This window comes from Nyctereutes procyonoides, unplaced genomic scaffold (genome assembly GCF_905146905.1).
Source record: "Nyctereutes procyonoides isolate TBG_1078 unplaced genomic scaffold, NYPRO_anot_genome, whole genome shotgun sequence".
NCBI classification, from domain to species: domain Eukaryota; kingdom Metazoa; phylum Chordata; class Mammalia; order Carnivora; family Canidae; genus Nyctereutes; species Nyctereutes procyonoides.
The window spans coordinates 69,470,296-69,490,326 of NW_026575126.1; the positions used below are offsets into that span (position 1 = coordinate 69,470,296).

At 44.1% G+C, this 20,031-nt stretch overlaps 1 protein-coding gene across 1 annotated transcript; it reads left to right on the top strand.

Annotated features, from left to right (window-relative positions):
- Window positions 1-83: 83 nt before the first annotated feature.
- Window positions 84-16,248, top strand: LOC129519468 (mucin-17-like). The gene is made up of 12 exons (XM_055339988.1): window positions 84-490; window positions 665-910; window positions 3,854-4,042; window positions 4,539-4,669; window positions 5,034-5,092; window positions 8,608-8,759; window positions 9,165-9,233; window positions 9,321-9,483; window positions 10,426-10,587; window positions 10,792-10,889; window positions 13,950-14,029; window positions 15,698-16,248. The coding sequence occupies exons 1-12, from the start codon at window positions 103-105 to the stop codon at window positions 15,737-15,739; spliced, it is 1,779 nt and encodes a 592-aa protein (XP_055195963.1). The 5' UTR covers window positions 84-102; the 3' UTR covers window positions 15,740-16,248.
- Window positions 16,249-20,031: the final 3,783 nt, after the last annotated feature.

A 20,031-nucleotide genomic window follows, 5' to 3' on the forward strand; every position in this document is an offset into this window, starting at 1 on the left:
AGCACATCAACAGCTTCCCCGGTCATGAGCACATCAACAGAGTCTCCAGACACCAGCACATCAACAACATATCCAGATGCAACCACATCAGCGTCTCCAGCCATGACCACATCAACAGCCTGGCCAGATGTAAGCACATCAACAGCTTCCCTAGTCATGACCACATCAACTGCATCTCCAGACATGAGCTCATCAACAGTTTCTCCAGACAGCACCACATCCACAGCTTCTCCAGATGCAAGCACATTAACCTCTTCTCCAGGTGTGACCATATCAACAGCTTCTCCAGACGTAACCACATCAACAGCTTCTGCAGACACCAGCATGTCAACACCTTCAGCTCCCTCTACCTCAACAGGGACAGCTTCACCAAACACGATCACATCTCCAGCTTCTGCTGCCACTGCCACCACCACAGATGCTCTCACAGACAGTAGCCCATCGCCAACACCTTCAGCTGACTCTACCTCAACCGCAACAGCTTCTCCAGGTATGAACACATCCCCAGCTTTTGTTGAGAGTTCCACCACCAGTTCATCTGTCACAGAGAGTATTCCACCCCCAACACTACCAGCTGAGAGCACCTCAGCAGGCTCAGTTTCTCCAGTGACTGACACATCCACCACTTTTACATTGAGTGGTACCACTTTGTCTTCTTATACAGGAGCTGAGACTTCTACAACCTCTGTTGGTAGTGTCACCACCACTCCAGCTTCCACAATAAGTAGCCCACAGACAATACCATCTGCAACAACTTCTGCCTCCTCCACCTCTGTGACTCCTGTGGTTGTCACCACAAGGACTCAGTCCACCTCTACCTCCAGGACAACACTTACCACGCAGAGCTCGGCCACTGTTACAATAAGAAGCACCCCTGCCCCTACATCTACTACTCCAGCAACCACACCATGTAAGTAATATTTTGTATTTGCCTTTTGAAGCCTACATATGTTTTCAACCTGTCCCTGTGGGCTTCTTAGACCTTTATCCTAATTCTTCTTTTGTTCTTACTTGTTTCCTTTGGATCAATTGTCCTCAGTGCAGTCACCTTTTCTCTGATCTCTGTCCTGCCCACTGTTTCTTGAACTAGGTCCATTTTATCATACAACATACTTCATCTCTCTTTGCCTGGACAGCTTGAGTCCCCAACAGAGTGTCTGTACATTCCATATCTTCCTTTTATATTCTGTGAAGCTCTGTCCCATCATGTGTTATATCCTATAATCTCATGAACTTCCTATATTTCATTTGGATTACATGTCCTTTTAGTGGTTTATCTCATTGATTTTGGTCATGCTTAAATGTTAAGGTTTTTTGGTTTTTGTTTTGGTTTTTGTTATTGTTGTTGCCAATAGTACTCATATATGTCTTTGGCAACTATCTCTCTGCTACCATTCATTTATTTTGTTTTTTCTTATTTTCTGTGCATCCACCATAGAAGCCAAAGAAGTTTTTTTTTAATTTAAAGATTTTATTTATTTATTTATCAGAGTCACACACAGAGAGAGGCAGAGACATAGTCAGAGGGAGAGGGAAAAGCCGGCTCCCTGCAAGGAGGGAGCACATTGCTGGACTCAATCCCCAGATTCTGGGGTCACGCCCTGAGCCAAAGACAGACACTCAACCACTGAGCCACCCAAGTTTTCCAAGCAGATTTAATTTTATCAGCTCTGAGCTCTGCCTCTATGCCCTTGAATATTTCTGTATCCTTATGCCTTCCTGTCTTTTTTCTGTCTCTGGAACTTCGACCCAGCTCTCTTTGCTCTGGATAAAATGAGACTACCCCACTCCATGCCTACCATTATAATACAGTGTCATTATGTAATATATAATATACAATATATATTATACAATATACTATTATTATACTTGTGAGATTGATTATCAGAGAGAGGATATTTGGCATTAAGATAAATGTACTAGTTAAAATACTTAAAGACATTTATTGCTTTAGATAAACTATAGATATGCCTAGAGACATATGATCTGTGTTTTCCACGATAGTGCCCTGCCCTATCCTGTCTTGAATTGAGGAAGATGAAGGGAAGTTCTTCAGCATTTGGCTACCGCATTTCCTCAGCGCTTTGTGAATTCTTCCTCTGGAGGGTTTTTTTTTTGCCTGGCTTTTATTTTATGTGGCTTTGTTCTTTGGTTTCTCTCCAATGTGGCATTGTCTAGTTGAACTCTGATTCTCAGAGAGAGGTGCTGAGCATCTTTAGGGGGAGGTCTGGAACTTGTGTCCCTAGGAAGTCCCACAGGTGTCTTGCAGTAAATGCATGACCACCAGGCCCACAGCTGATATTGGTCAGCTTTCTGAAGGCAGATAGCCTCCCTTCATCTTCCTCTTATTCCCTGGAGGTTGGCTTTCCCTGTAGACCTTTGGGCAACAGGTGACACATCCCAGCGGGTGCTTTTGCACACAAGCTTGTGCTCATCACTTAGATCAGGTCTGGACATCTTCAGTAACACACACACACACAGAGAGAGAGAGAGAGAGAGAGAGAGAGAGAGAGAGGCTGATTTAGGATTTATGGATCTTTCTTGTGCCCAGGACACCACTCTTGACTCAACTCTTTCACTCTTTCTGAATGTCTTGAACCAAAGGCCTGTAATCAGAGGCTGTGTGATGTGATGAGTGTGGCCTATGCACTCTGAAACTGGTAGTAGAGGAGTAGACTGGGAGGAAGAGGTGGGGCAGGGTTTCCTAGAGTATGTGCATATCTCATGTGCCTAGCTAGACAAACCTTACCTGGAATACAAGTCTGTGCATGAACAGCTCTTTTCAAGAAAAGCCAAAGGGAGAAGAAATGTGTGGGAGATATCAGAAAGGGAGACAGAACATAAAGACCTCTAACTCTGGGAAATGAACTAGGGGTGGTGGAAGGGGAGGAGGGCGGGGGGTGGGGGTGAATGGGTGACGGGCACGGAGGGGGACACTTGACGGGATGAGCACTGGGTGTTATTCTGTATGTTGGTAAATTGAACACCAATAAAAATTAATTTATTAAAAAAAAATTAAAAACAATAAAATAAAAAAAAAAAGAAAAGCCAAAGGGAACAGAGATCTCACTTTTCCAAATAGATTGGCATAGATATTGAGAGTTGTTTGTAACCATCTTCTGTCTAAATGAAGTTTACATTCCTCCCTCAAACTCTACATCCCAGAAAATAAAGAGGAATCATGAATAGTCACCATGACAACAATTTCCAGTATGAGCTCTCCTGAAGCAGGTGTTGCAGAGATAATGACATACTCATTCACAGGCCTACTGTAACCTAGATTGGTCAAGTTCTTCTGGGTACTCTTAGTTTCTGTTTTTTCTTTTCTCTTCCTCAGCCTTGCCTGTGTTGTCCCTCACCCCTGACAATACTAGATGTTCCATTTCTTGCTTTTCAGGGCTAAAGTAAATCGTACTGGAATACTCTAAGACCAGGTCAAGTCCAGCATCCACATGGATCATTGGGCAGGTCTCTTAGCCTCTTTCCACCTCACTTGTCCCATCCATAAAATAGGGATGACAGGGATCCCTGGGTGGCGCAGCGGTTTGGCACCTGCCTTTGGCCCAGGGCGCGATCCTGGAGACCCAGGATCGAATCCCACATCGGGCTCCCGGTGCATGGAGCCTGCTTCTCCCTCTGCCTATGTCTCTGCATCTCTCTCTCTCTCTCTCTCTCTCTCTCTCTGACTATCATAAATAAATAAAAATTAAAAAAAATAGGGATGACACTATCTGTCCTGCCTATTCCAGGGTCTCATGAGAGTATCAAATTAGGCAGTATCTGTGAAAATGTGTTGCAAGCTGTAAAGTTTTATGCAAATATGTGTGGGTAAGTGGGGCTTTGTCCTTTTCAGTGGACTGCAAAAATGGAGGAACGTGGAATGGGCAGGTCTGTGTTTGCCCCAACGACTTCCAAGGAGACCAGTGCCAGTACCAAGCCATGACCTGCAAGAATGAAGGCTACTGGGATGGGATTAAGTGTGTGTGCGTTGGCCTCTTCCAAGGGCCAAAGTGCGAGGATGTGATCCCGAGCATTGAGATAGGTGAGTAGGACCACAGGGCCCTGCTCTCCCCAATCCTGAGCCCCTATTACTGCCCTCTGCATGCCCAGGAATATGGCCTCTTCTGGGGGCAACCATTTAACTCAGTGGTAATAAAGTTGAAACATTAAAAAATGAATAAAGCAGGAAGGTATAGTTTGGAACAAAACATAAATCTGGCACAGAATTTGTATTTTAAAATACACTTAAGATAAATGAGTGTGTACTGGAGGAGAATACAAAAGGTATGTGAAATTCTCTAAGATAATGTAAGGCCAGAGATCCCCTGGGTTCCATCCCAAAGCCATGAAGAATACAGTGTACTCCCCACCCTCCAGAGGCACTCTGGTGAGACCTGCGTGGGAGTGGGGGTGGTGGACCTAGCCCACTCCCTTGCTCAGGGCAGAATTGCTGAAGTGTGGGTCTCCTTGCGAAGGAACTTGGGGTGGGAGGGGGGGCTCTGTTCTCAGTAAGTGGTGCTTCTGTTTGACCCCCTTAGACTCCCCACCGGAGACCGTCTCTGCCCAAGTAGAAATGACTGTGACAGTGACCAGTAGGGAGTTCACCAAAGAGCTAGAAGACCGGGATTCTGTAGAATTCAAGAACTTCAGTGATACATTCACACAAGAGGTGAGCCTGGGAAAGCAGGTCCCTGTCGGTAACTCAGGGAGCAGTCTCTAGAGGTGAAGAAAGCAGTTGAGGGCTGTTCTCATGTTTGTGAGTTTCTCAGCTCACTCCTTTCCTCAGGGTTTGCCAGAGAGCTTGTGAAAAGACAAAGAAAGGTTCCATGAAAGGGCCAGTGGGAGGGCCCCAGGGATAGGGCTGGTCTCTGAGGAGGGACCACCCCATCTGGACAGTGTGCCCCTGCCAGCTCCTCACAGGGAATGGGGGATGCATCAGGTCCATCCTCTGCCTTCCTGAATTCCTATGGAAAGACCTGGCAGGCTCCACGTTGGGGCGTCTGGGATGACACCGTGACCTCCTTGCCTTTCAGATGGCTCACGTTTATCGCGAAATCCCTGAGTATCAAGGGGTCAACATCACAAGGCTGTCGTGAGTATCTGGGGATCCTGGAAAGAAAGTATTTGGAGTGGAAACAATAATCATAAAGACAACTGAAACTCTGCCCCTATATGAGTTTGCCAGGGCTGTCATAACAAAATACCCCAGACTGGGTGGCTCAAGCAACAGATATTTATTTCTCAGGTTCTGGAGGCTGGAAGTCCAAGATCGAGGTGTTCAGTAGGTTTGGTTTCTTCTGAGTCTCTCTTTGGCTTGCAGACAATTGCCTCCTTCCTGGGTCCTCACACAGTTTTCCTCTGTTCAAGCACATCCTTGGTGTGTCTTTGTGTGACCAAATTTCCTCCTCTCGTTTTTTTTAAAAGTTCTTATTTATTTTTGTAGCAATCTCTACACTCAACATGGGGCTTGAATTCAAAACCCAAGGTCAGGAGTCACATGTTTTTCCAACTGGGCCAGCCAGGTGCCAGCCCAAAATTCCTCTTCTCATAAGGACACCACTCAGATTGGGTTAGGGCCCACCCAACAGGCTCATTTTAACTTAAGCACATGTGTAGAGGCCCTATCCTCAAATAAAGAGATACTGGGGGTTAGGGCTTCAACATATGAATTTGGGGGGAACACAGTTTAGCTTATAACACCCTCCCAACAATTATAGTCTTACATATATTTTCCAATTTGGAAGCTCATAACCACCCTGTGAGTGGTTATTCCCGGCCGGCAGGATTATTCCCATTGCACAGAAAAAGAAAGATTCCTAGAGACAGGCATTGAGTTGCCTAAGGGGTCATTTATGGAGTGGTAGATCCAAGACTCAAACAGAAATCCTCTTATGCTGGAGACACTGACACATGAGAATACCTGGAGGATACAGTTTGTGTGGTGGACATCCCGTTTGTCTTCAGAGATGAAGCCAAATAACTTAGCTTGGGAGGCAACCCCAGGGAAAATGTGTCCAAGTCCCGACCTGGCTGGTATTCACTCCCACTCACCTCTTACAGGACTCTGCTCCCACAGAATCTTGGCCCTGCTATCAACCTCAACTGTTTGAAAACCTTAGAATGGTACTGACCAATGAGGTTTACAGGAGTTGCCAGCCTCTCCTGGTCCGTGGAGATATCTCTCCCCTGGTTTACAGTCATGATAATCTTCAAAAGAAATTTTCAACCAGTAGAAAGAAAGTTGAACAAAATCACAGGGGAAAAATGTATCTTTCAACCTCTGTTTTTCTTCCTCTCCCAGTTATGTCAAACCAAAACCTTCTCTCTTGAACAAGAGAGGCCACCAGCTGGGCTTGTCATGTCCTCTTCCTGTGGTCTGTGAGCAGGTGCCTGGTGTCTGCCCTTCAGCAGTTTAGCTGCCCTGGAAGAGGAAACCATTTTTCTTTCTGGCCCTAAAACTTCCTCTCCAGGTTTAGCATGTGCTGACCCCACAGAGTTCTCTTCCCCCCTGGGGATGGGGCAGTCCGTAAATGCAAACGTCATCTTTCTTCTCTACCTGTCACTCTCTCTCAGGCAAGAGAAGGCGGACAGGCTCTGTGGACCGAGCATTTTTATATTCCTGATGGGTTTTCTTTTTTCAAAAAAAGATTTTATTTATGTATTTGAGAAAGAGAGAGAGAGCGAGAGAGAGAGCATAAGCAGGGAGGAAGGGGAGAAGGAGAAGGAGAAACAGACTCCCCACTGAGCAGGGAGCCCAATGCAGTACTTGATCCCAGGACTCTGGGATAGTGACCTAAACTGAAGGCAAATGCTTAACTGACCAAGCCACACAGGCATCCCTGCACCCCTGCTGGGTTCTCTATCTATTCTACTACCTTCGGCCAGATATGAAGAGACAGCTGAACCCTGAGGGCTCCAGAGACGTCTGGGAGCAGGCAGATAGGAAGTGAGAATCATTCATATTGGAAGCATGGAAGGAAGAGTCCCGGGAACCAACTACTCTCATGTTACACATGAGGGAACTGAGGCTCTACGGAGCCAACTGCTGGTCCAAGATCACTTGGCTACTCTGGGCAAGTGTCAGGATTTCCTCCTGAACCTTCTAACTCCCTCTATATCTGTGTGGCCTTGATAAAGCCATGTTTCTCTCCATCAGAGTTTTCAAAATGGGGTCTGAGGATAGTGATGGAGTCAGGGAGATGCCTGAGGCCACCACCACCTTGGGTTTCTTTTCTTTCTCTTTTTAAAAGATTTTAGGCATTTATTCATGAGAGACACAGAGAGAGAGGTAGAGACATAGGTAGAGGTAGAAGTAGGCTCCTTGCAGGGAGCCGGATGCAGAACTCGATCCCAGGACCCTAGGATCATGCCCTGAGCTGAAGGCAGATGCTCAACCACTGAGTCACCCAGGCATCCCACCATGTGGGGTTCTTGAGATCAACGTGTCCTTATTTTGAAAGATGACCTTGAGCTAAAAGATCCCCTGGTGCCCTCTAACTCATTAATCTACAGGTTATTTGAATTCCACTGTTCAATATTTTACATATTATGAGTATAATTATTATCTCATATAACTCTATTATTCTGTATTATACTATTCTTTATCTTGTTCAGAAATATTGGCCCCCCAATCTTCTATTTATGTTTAAGCCTCTGAATATAGTACTAAGGAGAAAGCAAGGGGAAAAGAGTGCTTTTGGCTTCCTTTATTTAGGAATCCTGAATTGTGAGCATGGGAAGGCTGGACTTGTTGTTGTATTTTTATATCCAGAAAGTACTTGTTCCTGGGGTGCAAATGATCCCTACACCTATGTCAGGGGAGAAGTAATTTGCATTCTAGAATAAGAGCTCATTGACTTCCAGGCATTTCTGATTCTGTTTTACATACACAGAAGATGGGCTGCTCTAGGGATTTGGAGCTAGAGAAGAGAAAAGGAAGCAAATGGAAGCTGTGAGCTTGTCTGAAGCCATGTTCTCTTGATGGCTTTGCCCCTATCTTTTCCTAGGTCCTAAGGAAGAGAAGAGATGATTGGCTAGAATTTTAACCTTTTAGGTGTCAAAGACTCGTTTGAGAATTGACAACAGTGTATGTGAGTTGAAAATACACACATATGAGCTTCTATGCATACTCTTAGAAGGCTCACAGGCCTTCTGCAGCCCTCCACTTAGCAATTCACGAGTCCTGTAAGCCTCTGGTGTCCTCCTACCTCTTAAAGACATCTTGCCAGCAGCTATCCAGTCTCCTGCTGATTGCATCTAATGACATCTTGATGATGATCTTCCGTGGTCCCATCTCTCTATCCATCTTTGCCCTTGAGCCTTCCCTAAGACTTCCACACAGGGAAGAAAATTATCTTAGGCCTAGAGCCTAAGTTTCGAGACAGTTATCTTAGGCCCAAGTTGTGATATGTGCCCGAAGGGGAAGTGCCTAGCACTGTGCCTGGAATTAGCTTTCATCCAGGGAACACTGGGTCATCATTTCAACCATCCTCCCCCAGCTCTGCCTTCCCATGGGAGCAAAGAAGGCATGTCTTGCCTAGGAAAAGGGGTTGAAGTGAGCACTTATGACCTAGGAGGATACTCACAGACATCTTTTTCTCTCCTCAGTGCTGGCAGTATTGTGGTAGAACATGAAATTATCCTGAAGACCAAGTTCACCCCAGAATACAAGGATGTTTTGAATAAGGTCACCCAGAAGGTGACGGAAAAAATCCAGAATGTAACCAAACAGCAAATAACCATAAATAATACCTGCCCAGGTAAATTCCTAGGCTTCTGGGGGGGTGTTGAAGGGGTCCTCAAGGAATCTTTAAGCTTTGTGTCATCCCTGGAGGGGGGGAAGGGGAAAAGGCAGGTGTACATGCAGGCTAAATCCTGTGGGACTAGTGGGAAAATGAGAATAAACATGGCTTGTTATGAGGAGCCTATTCTTCTGAATATAATGAGTAGTGTGGGAATCTTGGCAAAGATGCATATGGGAGAAGAAGACATGGGGAAGGCACAGGGCACTTGGAGGGTCATTGTTCTGGAGAGCTGGGCACAAAGCTGCCATTACCGTCTGCAGGAATGGGGTTCCTTCTACCCCTCATCACATCCCACTCCCCTATCCCCTATCCCTACTAAACAAATTTGTTTTAAGGGGCTCTATGTGTCTCCTTTCACAGCTCTACTGTGTTACAACACGACTGCCACCAAGGTGCAAAACATTACGGTTACCCAATATGACCCTGAAAGTAGGTGACTGGGGGTCCAGGGAGGGCAGAGGGAGGTAGACAATGTACCTGGCTACCTGGTCACTGCAACTCCTCCATGCCCCACAGAGGAATGCAAAGAGAAGGCTGGGAAAGATTATGCTGCCTACTTCTTTGTGGAATACAAGGATCAGAAACCAAACTGCATCAACCATTGCATGCCAGGCTTCAACAGCACCATGAACTGTAACTCTGGGAAGTGCCAGCTAGACCGCAGTGGTCCTCGGTGCTAGTGAGTGTCCCACCCCAGCCTGGCTGTTCTCCCTCTCCATTGGGAAACCCACACTTCAAGACTCTGTCTAAAGGCCAAGGTCATCAAGTGGGTCCTGGCCTCTCTTGAATACAAAGGACACAAGTAGCCAGAATCTCAAGGCCAGATCCAGAATGGGCCTCAGTAGCTTTCCTCCCCTCCCCTGGGTTTGTGTAGTGAGACTAAGGACTGGGCCAAGCTCTGAAAAAGCAGAAGGAAAGCCCCAGCTTCTGGAAATTCCCAGATAGGGAGGACAGGGCCTTGCTTCCAGGGGAAGATTATACCATACCTTCTCAAGAGGAGGGTGGAAAGCCTATAAAAGCTGAGTCACAGGCATTGCCTACTGAAACTAAACCAAAGACAGACCAGGGAGAAGGAGTCACACATACTCAAAGACCTGAGTAAATATTCTGGTTCTGGGAAGGTTTCCTGAACAAGGATTTCACAGGCTGGTATGGGGAGGAGAGGAACAGGGCTTAGAAAGGGTTTCTCCAGGGAGGAGAGGGAGCTTCAGAGGCAGAGTGTGTGCTGGGGATCTGGGATGGGGATTTGCTTTTCCTGATGGAAAGGGAGACTGAGAGCGTGATGGTTAGTTGTGGATTAAAAAGGTTGGGGTCTTAAGTTCTTGGGTACAGCCCAGGGCAAAGCCCAAATTGGGCCAACTGCTCTATATCCTGGGCTACAAAACCTAAAAGTACTGGGCTGAGTATTGGGTCTCTCTCTTAGGCCCATGTCATGGAAGCTGGACTTTACCTCTGTCCCCTCAGGGCTCTTCGTTCCACACTCTAGCAACGTTGTCTTTACCCTCTCCTCATTAAGCTCCCATGGAGTCAGGGCCAGATCTGAGGCAGGCAGACTGTGAGTGTTTGCTACCCCTGACTCAGGATACTCCCTCTCTCCATCTGCCCCTTCTGCCCATCTCAGCTGCCTGAGCACAGACACTGACTGGTACAGCGGGGAAACCTGTGAATTCAGTACCAAGAAGAGCCTGGTGTACGGGCTTGTGGGAGCAGCTGGTGCCACAGTGCTACTCATCCTTGTTGTTCTCTTGATGTTTGCGCTCCGTTCCAAGAAAGAGGTGAAACGGTGAGTTACTGCTGCCACTACCCCCCCCGCCCTCCCCCCCCCCCGCCCATGGGCCTCTAGCTCATCCTCTTTTTCAAATGCTTCTGCCTTCAATCATTCATCCTCAGGGTGGACAGTGGGAGAACTGAAAGCAGGGATGGAACCAGTCCCCAAATTCTGGTTCCCTGCTCATAATGGGAATCTCTCTGGTGTTTTTGTCAATAGGCAAAAGTCTAGAGTGATGGAGTTGTACAAATGGCATGAAGAAGATGGAGGACCAACACCTGGAACCTTCCGAAACATTGGTTTTGATATGTATGAAGGTACTGGAAGTCCTTAGTGGACTCAAAATGTCTCAAAGGGTGTACATGGGAGGTACATGGAAGGACTTCATGGAGCAAAGAGAACAGTGTTTCCATCTCTAAAACCTTGGGTTTTGTATCTGTACTCCTATTTCTACCACTGGCTCCTGCAAAGCCCTCGATGAGGTGTAAGCATGGGCACAGCATAACTAGACCATTGAAGGGCATGAGTTACTTGATGGTCTACATTTCTGCAGAACACAAACCTGCCTATGTGGCCACAGATAGACACGTAGGGGTGGGTTGAGCTCACTGATAGATGAGTTATAGCCCAGTCAAGTGATTAATTCCATATTTTGCCAGGTTAAATGTACGTGTTAAAATTTCTACAGATCAAGTCTTTACATTACAAAGAAGGGAAAAATGGAAGGAGGGAAACATTTTAGTCAATTCATAAAAAAGCAAGAAAGGGGGAAGAGATGATGAGGAAAGGGATGACAAATAGGAAGCACTAAATAAGATGGTAGAAAATAATCTACCATCTTATCAACAACAAATATAAGCAGATTAAATACTCCAGCTAAGGATGACTGGGTGACAGGCACTGAGGGGGGGCACTTGACGGGATGAGCATGGGGTGTTATACTATATGTTGGCAAATCAAACTTCAATTAAAAAAACATATATATATATATATGTCCTATATATATATATAAAATACTCCAGCTAAAAAAATATAATACTCCACCTAAAATAAAAATATAAATATATATAATACTCCAGCTAAAAGAGGGAATTAAAAAAATCTAGCTATTTTTTGTGAATGAAAGGTATCAACATTAAAAGTCATTCATTTGGGGCACCTGGTTGGCTCAATCAATAGAGCCCCTGGTTGTAAGTTCAAGCCCTGTGTTGGGTGTAAACATTACTTAAAAAGAAAATCTTTATTGATGGGATGAGCACTGGGTGTTATACTATATGTTGGCAAATTGAATATTTATTTATTTATTTATTTATTTATTTATTTATTTATTTTTAAGGTGTTATTTATTTATTCATGAGAGATACAGAGAGAGAGGCAGAGACAAAGGCAGAGGAAGAAGCAGGCTCCATGCAGAGAGCCCAATGTGGGACTCGATCCCAGGTCTCCAGGATCATGCCCTGGGCTGAAGACAGATGCTCAACAGTTGAGCTACCCAGGCATCCTGGCAAATTGAATTTAAATAAAATATTTTAAAAACAAACAAAATAAATAAATTTTTTAGAAAAAAATTTTAAAGATCATTCCATTTAACCAAGGTTTGGTAAACTTTTTCTACAAAGGGCCAGATAGCATATTTTGGGCTTTTGTGGACAATATGATTTCTATCACAATTACTCAACCCTGTTGATGTAGCATGAAAACAGCCATAGACAATATGTAAATGAATAAGTGTGGTTGTATACAATAAAACTTTTTTGACCCTTATAAATGTAAAAAAAGAAAGAAAGAAAGAAAGAAAGAAAGAAAGAAGAAAGAAAGAAAGAAAGAAAGAAAGAAAGAAAGAAAGAAAGAAAGAAAGAAAAAATTCTTAGCTTGTGAGGCATATACAAATAGGCATCAGACGCACAGGCCATATTTGTCAACTTCTACATTGAGCCAGAAGTGAGTCACAAAAGCCCTCTATTGCCAGTCCTACTAATTATTGTCCTGGGTGTCCTAATCAGTATAATAAAAAAGAAAAAGAGATAAAGGGCTTAAAGATTGGGAAGAAAAATATAAGTCTGTCATTTGCTGATGGTATGGTTGTCTAACCTAGAAAACCCAAGAAAATGTTAACTCCCTAAAAGTAATAGAATTTATCAATTTGCAAGAGAGAAGATCATTTGCATGTCTATGCATCAACAACAGGTCATTTTTTTCCTCTCATTTCATAATTTTATTTTTTTTGTTCTATTACTTTTTTAATAATAAATTTATTTTTTATTGGTGTTCAATTTGCCAACATACAGAATAACACCCAGTGCTCATCCGTCAAGTGCCCCCCTCAGTGCCCATCACCCAGTCACTCCCACCCCCCGCCCTCCTCCCCTTCCACCACCCCTAGATCATTTCCCGGAGTTAGGAGTCTCTCATGTTCTGTCTCCTTTTCTGATATTTCCCACCCATTTCTTCTCCCTTCCCCTCTATTCCCTTTCACTATTATTTATATTCTCCAAATGAATGAGAACATATAATGTTTGTCCTTCTCCGATTGACTTACTTCACTCAGCATAATACCCTCCAGTTCCATCCACATCGAAGCAAATGGTGGGTATTTGTCGTTTCTAATGGCTGAGGAATATTCCATTGTATACATAAACCACATCTTCTTTATCCATTCATCTTTCGATGGGCACCGAGGCTCCTTCCACAGTTTGGCTATTGTGGACATTGCTGCTAGAAACATCGGGGTGCAGGTGTCCTGGCGTTTCATTGCATCTGAATCTTTGGGGTAAATCCCCAGCAGTGCAATTGCTGGGTCGTAGGGCAGGTCTATTTTTAACTCTTTGAGGAACCTTCACACAGTTTTCCAGAGTGGCTGCACCATTTCACATTCCCACCAACAGTGTAAGAGGGTTCTTATACAGCAACAGATATATACAGTACAAATATATATCCAATAAAAGATATTGAAGAGTTTTCAGTGGAAAAATGATAAAACTTTATTTAAAAACTTTGTAGAAACCCTAAGCAAAGGAAAAGCCCTATGTCCATGAATTAGGGCATCAATACAACAAATCCATCAAATAGCCCCCCAATCCAAGGGGGGCTAATCCTAATCCTAATGGACTTTTCACAAATTTGAGACGCTGCCTGCCAAGAGATGGTGGTTTTTCTTTGTTGAACTTTTTAAATGTGATTTTCCACATCTTCCAAGAACCAACCAAACCATTTGCTGAGATCTGGTAACTTAGGTAGGCTGTCATGTTTGCGATGGCTTTCAGTTTCCTAGGAAGGTAGGGGATATACCCCTCATCTTGCAGTGGGTGGGATTAGAGGGATAGATGGGAGCTTGTCTTTCTAACCAGCTGCTTCCATGGGGCTTTCTTCTCATCTAGATCAAGATGATTCCATCCACTTGGACTCCATTTATAATAACTTCCAGCCCTCCCTGGACCACATAGACTCTGAAACAAAGGTAAGAAAGGCATGGATGAAGTGCTCACTTCCTCCTTTCCTGAGACCCTATATCCTCTCCTACCATGGTAAGATCTTCAGGAAAGCAAAGTAATGTTTATGGTTTGTTAGTCTCGGTGACATCTAGGTCTACATTGCTGGGAAATGAACATAATTTGGGGTGGCAGCAGATGGAGAAGGAGCTAAGCAACACGGTGGAATCTACCTTACCCTAGATCCCTGAGGCTCCAGGCTCAGAGATTTCTTTCCACTTTAAGTATGTGCTTGATAGCCAATTTATTTAGTTGTTTTAGCTCTCAAACCACATAAAAGTCAAAAATAGTGTCCTAAATACCCTGCCTAGATCAACAATGTTTAACATGTTGCTACATTTTCATTATATAGCATAGTATGTATGTATATGATATACATACTCATCAAATTTTGCTGAACCATTTGGAAGTCAGTTGCAAACATTATGACATTTAATTCCTAAACATTTCAGTAAACATCCCCAAATACCATTAGCATTCCCAATAAATTTATGATAATTCTATAATATTATCCAATATCCGTTTTCTAATGAATCCAAGAACACCTCTTTACTAGTTTTTTCAAATATGAAAAAATTTCACTCACTGACTTTTGTTGTGTCTCATTAGTCTTTTTAATCTAGAACTGATTCCTACCTTTAAAATATATTGATTTTTTTAAGAGTCTAGGATAATTGTCTTAAGGAATGTCCCACATTTTGAGTGTATCTAATTATTTTCTCATGGTATTCTTTTTTTTTTTAATTTTTATTTATTTATGATAGAGAGAGAGAGAGAGGCAGAGACATAGGCAGAGGGAGAAGCAGGCTCCATGCACCGGGAGCCTGACGTGGGATTCGATCCCGGGTTTCCAGGATCGTGCCCTGGGTCAAAGGCAGGTGCTAAACCACTGCGCCACCCAGGGATCCCTCTCATGGTATTCTTTAACTTGTCCTTTGACCCTTTGTACTTCCTATAAACTGGCAGTCAGGCCTAGGGGCTTGATTAGTCCCAGCTTAGACATTTTTGTTAAGCATATGTCAGGCCTCACCTCAGAAGGTACATAATGTCATGATGTCCCACTGTGACTGAGGCCAAGATTGGTCATGGGCAAGGGGTGACCCTTCATTGATTGGCACCTTGATTTTCTTTCAACTGGATGGATGTTCAAGGGCAGAAGAAATGCTCTCAAAGTATTCACACTTCAGGGATCCCTGGGTGGCGCAGCGGTTTGGCGCCTGCCTTTGGCCCAGGGCGCGATCCTGGAGACCCTGGATCGAATCCCACGTCAGGCTCCCGGTGCATGGAGCCTGCTTCTCCCTCTGCCTGTGTCTCTGCCTCTCTCTCTCTCTCTCTCTGTGTGTGACTATCATAAATAAATAAAAATTAAAAAAAAAGTATTCACACTTCAGAAGTGTAATTGGCTTCAGGCACTGTACTCCCTAGGGAAAGCCTTGGGGCAAAGATAAACTCCCTAGCTAGAATACCTTTAAAACTACTTAAGTTGTGGGTAGGTGGGGGAGATCGTTGGTTTGTACTAGACTCTAGGTTATAGGGTAAGTTCTAAGCTAAGCACTTCCCCAGACCCAAGACTCTTGTTTCCAAATCCCAGTTTCCTTATAAACCTAGCCTTCACCTGGTTCAATCTCTCTTTCCAGATCAAAATTCAGAGGCCCCAGGTGATGATGACATCGATTTAAGGCAAAGGCAGTTTCACGTGGAGCTGTGGGGTCTGGGAATGAAGAGAATTTACTTTGGCTAAGCCTGGTGGAACTTTCCCCATTGAGAGCATTCCATGGAACCTGATGAAAAACAGAACCTATACGAAGAAAGAAGAGAGAGACCACAGTGCTGGGAAACTCAAATAGAAACACCATGGAACTCTGATGGGCTTGTCATGATCCCAGGCAAGGCGCTCCTGTTCAAACATGGAAGTTCTTCCTCCCGCCTGCCTTGCTTCAGCACCAAGGAGAGCGTCCAAACCACTCAACAGTGGCTAGCACTACAATTTAAGACTGAACTTTACATTATACAAAGCCTCTTGTAAGATTTCTTGCACTTCACTTTCATGAAAAGCATGTTTTAAACAATTCAGCATTTCCTTTGAATATATAGGATTATTACTATTTTTAATGTTCTAATATTTATCTATAGGTCCTGATTTTTTATTAGTCAATATAATAATATATATTTCTAATGGCTAAAAACAACAAAAGCAAATTCATTAAATTTTTCATGGTTCCTAGTCTTTTCCTCAGCCGGTACCCTATACTAGCTCCTGTTTCTCACCTGCCAGTCTCTCTCATCTCCTCTCCCTCAGGATGTAGGTCTAATGAATTTGGCCTCGAGATGAAAAGAGAAAATTTGCAGCCAATAAGGGTGCCAGCATCACTTGCTGGCCACTGAAGATGCCACAAGGCAGGACTCATGTATACTCCCATGATACTGGGACTCCCAACTGAGAAAGAACCAAGTTCCCCTTCTGGAAATGGGCTCATGTTTCTTCCCATAGATTTGCAGAGATAGTCTTGGGTTTTATTTCCAGCTTTCTCATCAATTCCCTGTGTTAAATCTGGGAAAAGTCATTTTTGACAACTTGGATTCAAGACTTTCCTTCTGCTGAGTAAAGACTAGGTTCTTGCTAAGGCCCCTTTAATTGCTGTCATTTTTAACATGTTTAGGATGTTTTATTACAATACCTGCCATGCAGCTCGGGATTCATTTTGTTCTGGAAGGTGTCACCCACAAGCTACCCCATTTAAAACTTAACCTAAAAACAGAGCCTAGGCTCTGCTGCCCCCTCATGATCACTTGGAGCATCTGCAGGGATCGGTCAGCTCATGGCGGACCCGTCCTGCCTACCCCACCCCTCCATAGGAAAGCCATCAAAATCCCCAGCTCTTAAAACTGAGTTTAGTCCATTTGAGCTGCAGTAATAGAATACCATAGACTAGGTGGCTTATAAACAACACACATTTATTTCTCACAATTCTGGAGGCCAGTAAGTCCAAAATCAAGGTGCTGACAGATTCGGTATTCTGATTCACAGATAGCCATCTACAACATCCTCCCAGGATAGAAGGGGTGAAGGAGCTCTCTGGGGTCTCTTTTATAAGGGCACTTATCCCACTCAAGAGGGCTCCATCCTCATGACCTAATGGTGTCTCAAGAGGCCCCACCTGCTTACATCATCACGTTGGAGATCAGATTTCAACATATGAATTTGGGGGAAGACAAACATTCAGTTTATAGCTTGGGATGAATCTGGGTTTCTTCCTTTTCAAACCCGCTTCCTGTTTTGAATAGGCCAAGGCATCAGTGGCCATAGGAGGGGCCATTTAAAAGAACTGCAGACCCCACATCCAGTCTAGAACCACATTAATCCACCTCAACGTCTTCCTGCTCTCTTCTCACATCTGCTTGGTGGCGAGGCAGGATACAATGATTAGACTGTATCTAGTCAGTCTGGGTCCAACTCTTGACCAGCTATTTACTACCTAGGTGAACTTGGGAAAGTAACTTCTCTCTGGACCTTAGTTCTTTTATCTGAAAAAAACTGACCACTCCCTTTGTCCCAATCACCATTTTATATTTTAACTCATTTATTCCTTATCCTACAACCCTATCATTATCCCCATTATATAGATGGAGTCAAGGCAAAGACATACCCAGTCACTTGCCCAAGATTGTGCAGCCAGTGGATGTGAAGCTGGAGTTTCAAACTAGAGAGTCTGGCAGTCAAGCCTGTATTCCTGACCATCAATTATGTGCCCTCCCTGTGGGTTCACTCCTGGGGTTAATTGGGTTAATACATGTAGAGTGCTTGGAACAAAGCCTGGCACATAGAAGTTTTTAGGAGGGAAGGAAGGAAGGAAGGAAGGAAGGAAGGAAGGAAGGAAGGAAGGAAGGAGGGAAGGGAGGGAGGGAGGGAGGGAGGGAGGGAGGGAGGAAGAAGTAGGGAAGATAGGAAGGAAGGAAACATTAATTACTGCTCCATTAGCTTCTTCCCTCACAATTCTTTCCCCAGTATCCCTTCTCTCTTCTTCCTTTCCTATTTCAACCATAGAAGAGCTATGGGCTGGATGGGAGGCAAGATGACAGGAAGGCCCTATTATTTTGCAGAAACAGGAAAATCCAAAGGCGCAGAGATAAACAAAAGATTAGAGGTGGAAACACTAGGTGCAAAGAGGATGGTCTGGTGGGGGGTTAAAGACAAAAAGGGATTTGGGAACTACCTTCCCAGCCTCACGTTTGACGACCTGCATCACTCCCAAAGTTACATGGTTCCATGTATTACTACTACCCTTGGGTGCTTCTCTTGCCCTGACCTGTGGATCTTTATGGCATCACCTCAGGCTCAGCCCATTGCCTTGTCAGCCTTGTGGATGCTTTCCCTGTGGCCTGCCCTCCTGCCAATCACCACTTCCTTTGCAGCCACTGGCTCCTTCCCAATTGTGCTATTCTTCTGCTCAAAAACACTGATGCCCCCACCCTCTTATTAAAGCAAGATCCATGCTCCTTAGTGTCTAGGTCCTTAGAATTGGCTCCATCTCTCCTTTACCTCTCCACCCCAGGCTCCAGGAGCTCTATGACCTCACAGCATGGACTGCTGAAATGCCACGCACTCCCCTCAGCTGCTTCTTCAGACTGCAATGGCCTTTTATACCTTCCTCTTTAGAACCTGACTCATCCTGCAACTACAATTTCACCTCCTCCTGGAAGTATTCTGTGATAGAACCCTTTACAATCTCTCTCATCTATCTCCCTGTCTTAGTCAGTGTAGGTTGCCATAATAAAATACCAACCCTGGGTGGCTTGAATAACAGACATTTATTTTCTCATCGTTCTTGAGGCTGGAAGTCCAAGATTAGGGTACTAGCAAGATCATGTTCTGGTGAGGGCTCTCTTCTTGGCTTGCAGATCTGCTTACCTCTTGCCATGTGCTCACATGACTGCTTTTTAGTGCATCCACACATGGCAGAGGGTGGGGGGGTGTCACAAAAAGCAAGCTTTCTGGTATCTCTTCTCATAAGGGCACTAATCCCATCAGGTCAGTGCCCCATCATCAAGGCCTCATCTAACTCCTACCTCCCAAAGTCCCTGCCTCCAAATTCTATCAGACTGGGGGTCTGGGCTTCAACATTTGAATTTGAGGGGACACACACACAGTCCATAGCACTCCTTAACACTGTTGTGTATACTTCTTATGTCACGTTCATAATTTTCCCTATATATCTGTCCCCACAGGGTGAAGACATGGCTTTCTTTCCCTCCATACTTCCACAGTGCCTAACACAGTCCCTTGTACATCAAATATGTTAGTAGTGCTTGTTAAACTTAGTTGAATCGAGACTCATTTTCACGAAGCTGTCCTTCTTGGCTTGCGTCAACATGACATAATTGAATTCTTACTTGTTCTCTGATTGCTTCATGCACACTATGTCTGAAGAAAGAAAGAAAGAAAGAAAGAAAGAAAGAAAGAAAGAAAGAAAGAAAGAGAAAGAAAGAAGAAAGAAAGAAAGAAAGAAAGAAAGAAAGAAAGAAGCCCCAAACAGAGTCACTTATGCTAATGTCATGTCAGCAAATTAAGAATTAACACCTAACCTAATTGCAGTGTTAGCCTCTCCCAGAACTGTGACCTTTAACCAGCCAATCTGGAATTATCTGATCAGTAAAGTAATATGCCCAATAGACCCCTGCTCTTCCCCAGGTGGAGGTGACCTTGCCTGAAACAATCCATCCTTTGTTAGAAATTTTCCCTTTTTTTACCCTCTTCTGCCTATAAAAGCATTCCATTTTGAATAGCTCCTTAGAACACCTTTCTATTTGCTATATGGGATGTCACTCTTTTCATGAATCATTGAATTCACCCAATTAGATCTTCAAATTTACTCAGTTGATTTTTTTAAACATCTCTCATTCTATGGAAAGCACCATCTTTCTTTCTTTCTTTCTTTCTTTCTTTCTTTCTTTCTTTCTTTCTTTCTTTCTT

Excerpts from the sequence above, each read along its gene's own strand:
- LOC129519468 (XM_055339988.1), top strand. The coding sequence starts at position 103 with ATGACCACATCAACAGCCTGGCCAGATGTAAGCACATCAACAGCTTCC. Across the intron at positions 5,093-8,607 it reads GTCAACATCACAAGGCTGTC|TGCTGGCAGTATTGTGGTAG; the intron begins GTGAGTATCTGG and ends TTCTCTCCTCAG. Across the intron at positions 10,890-13,949 it reads TGGTTTTGATATGTATGAAG|ATCAAGATGATTCCATCCAC; the intron begins GTACTGGAAGTC and ends CTTCTCATCTAG.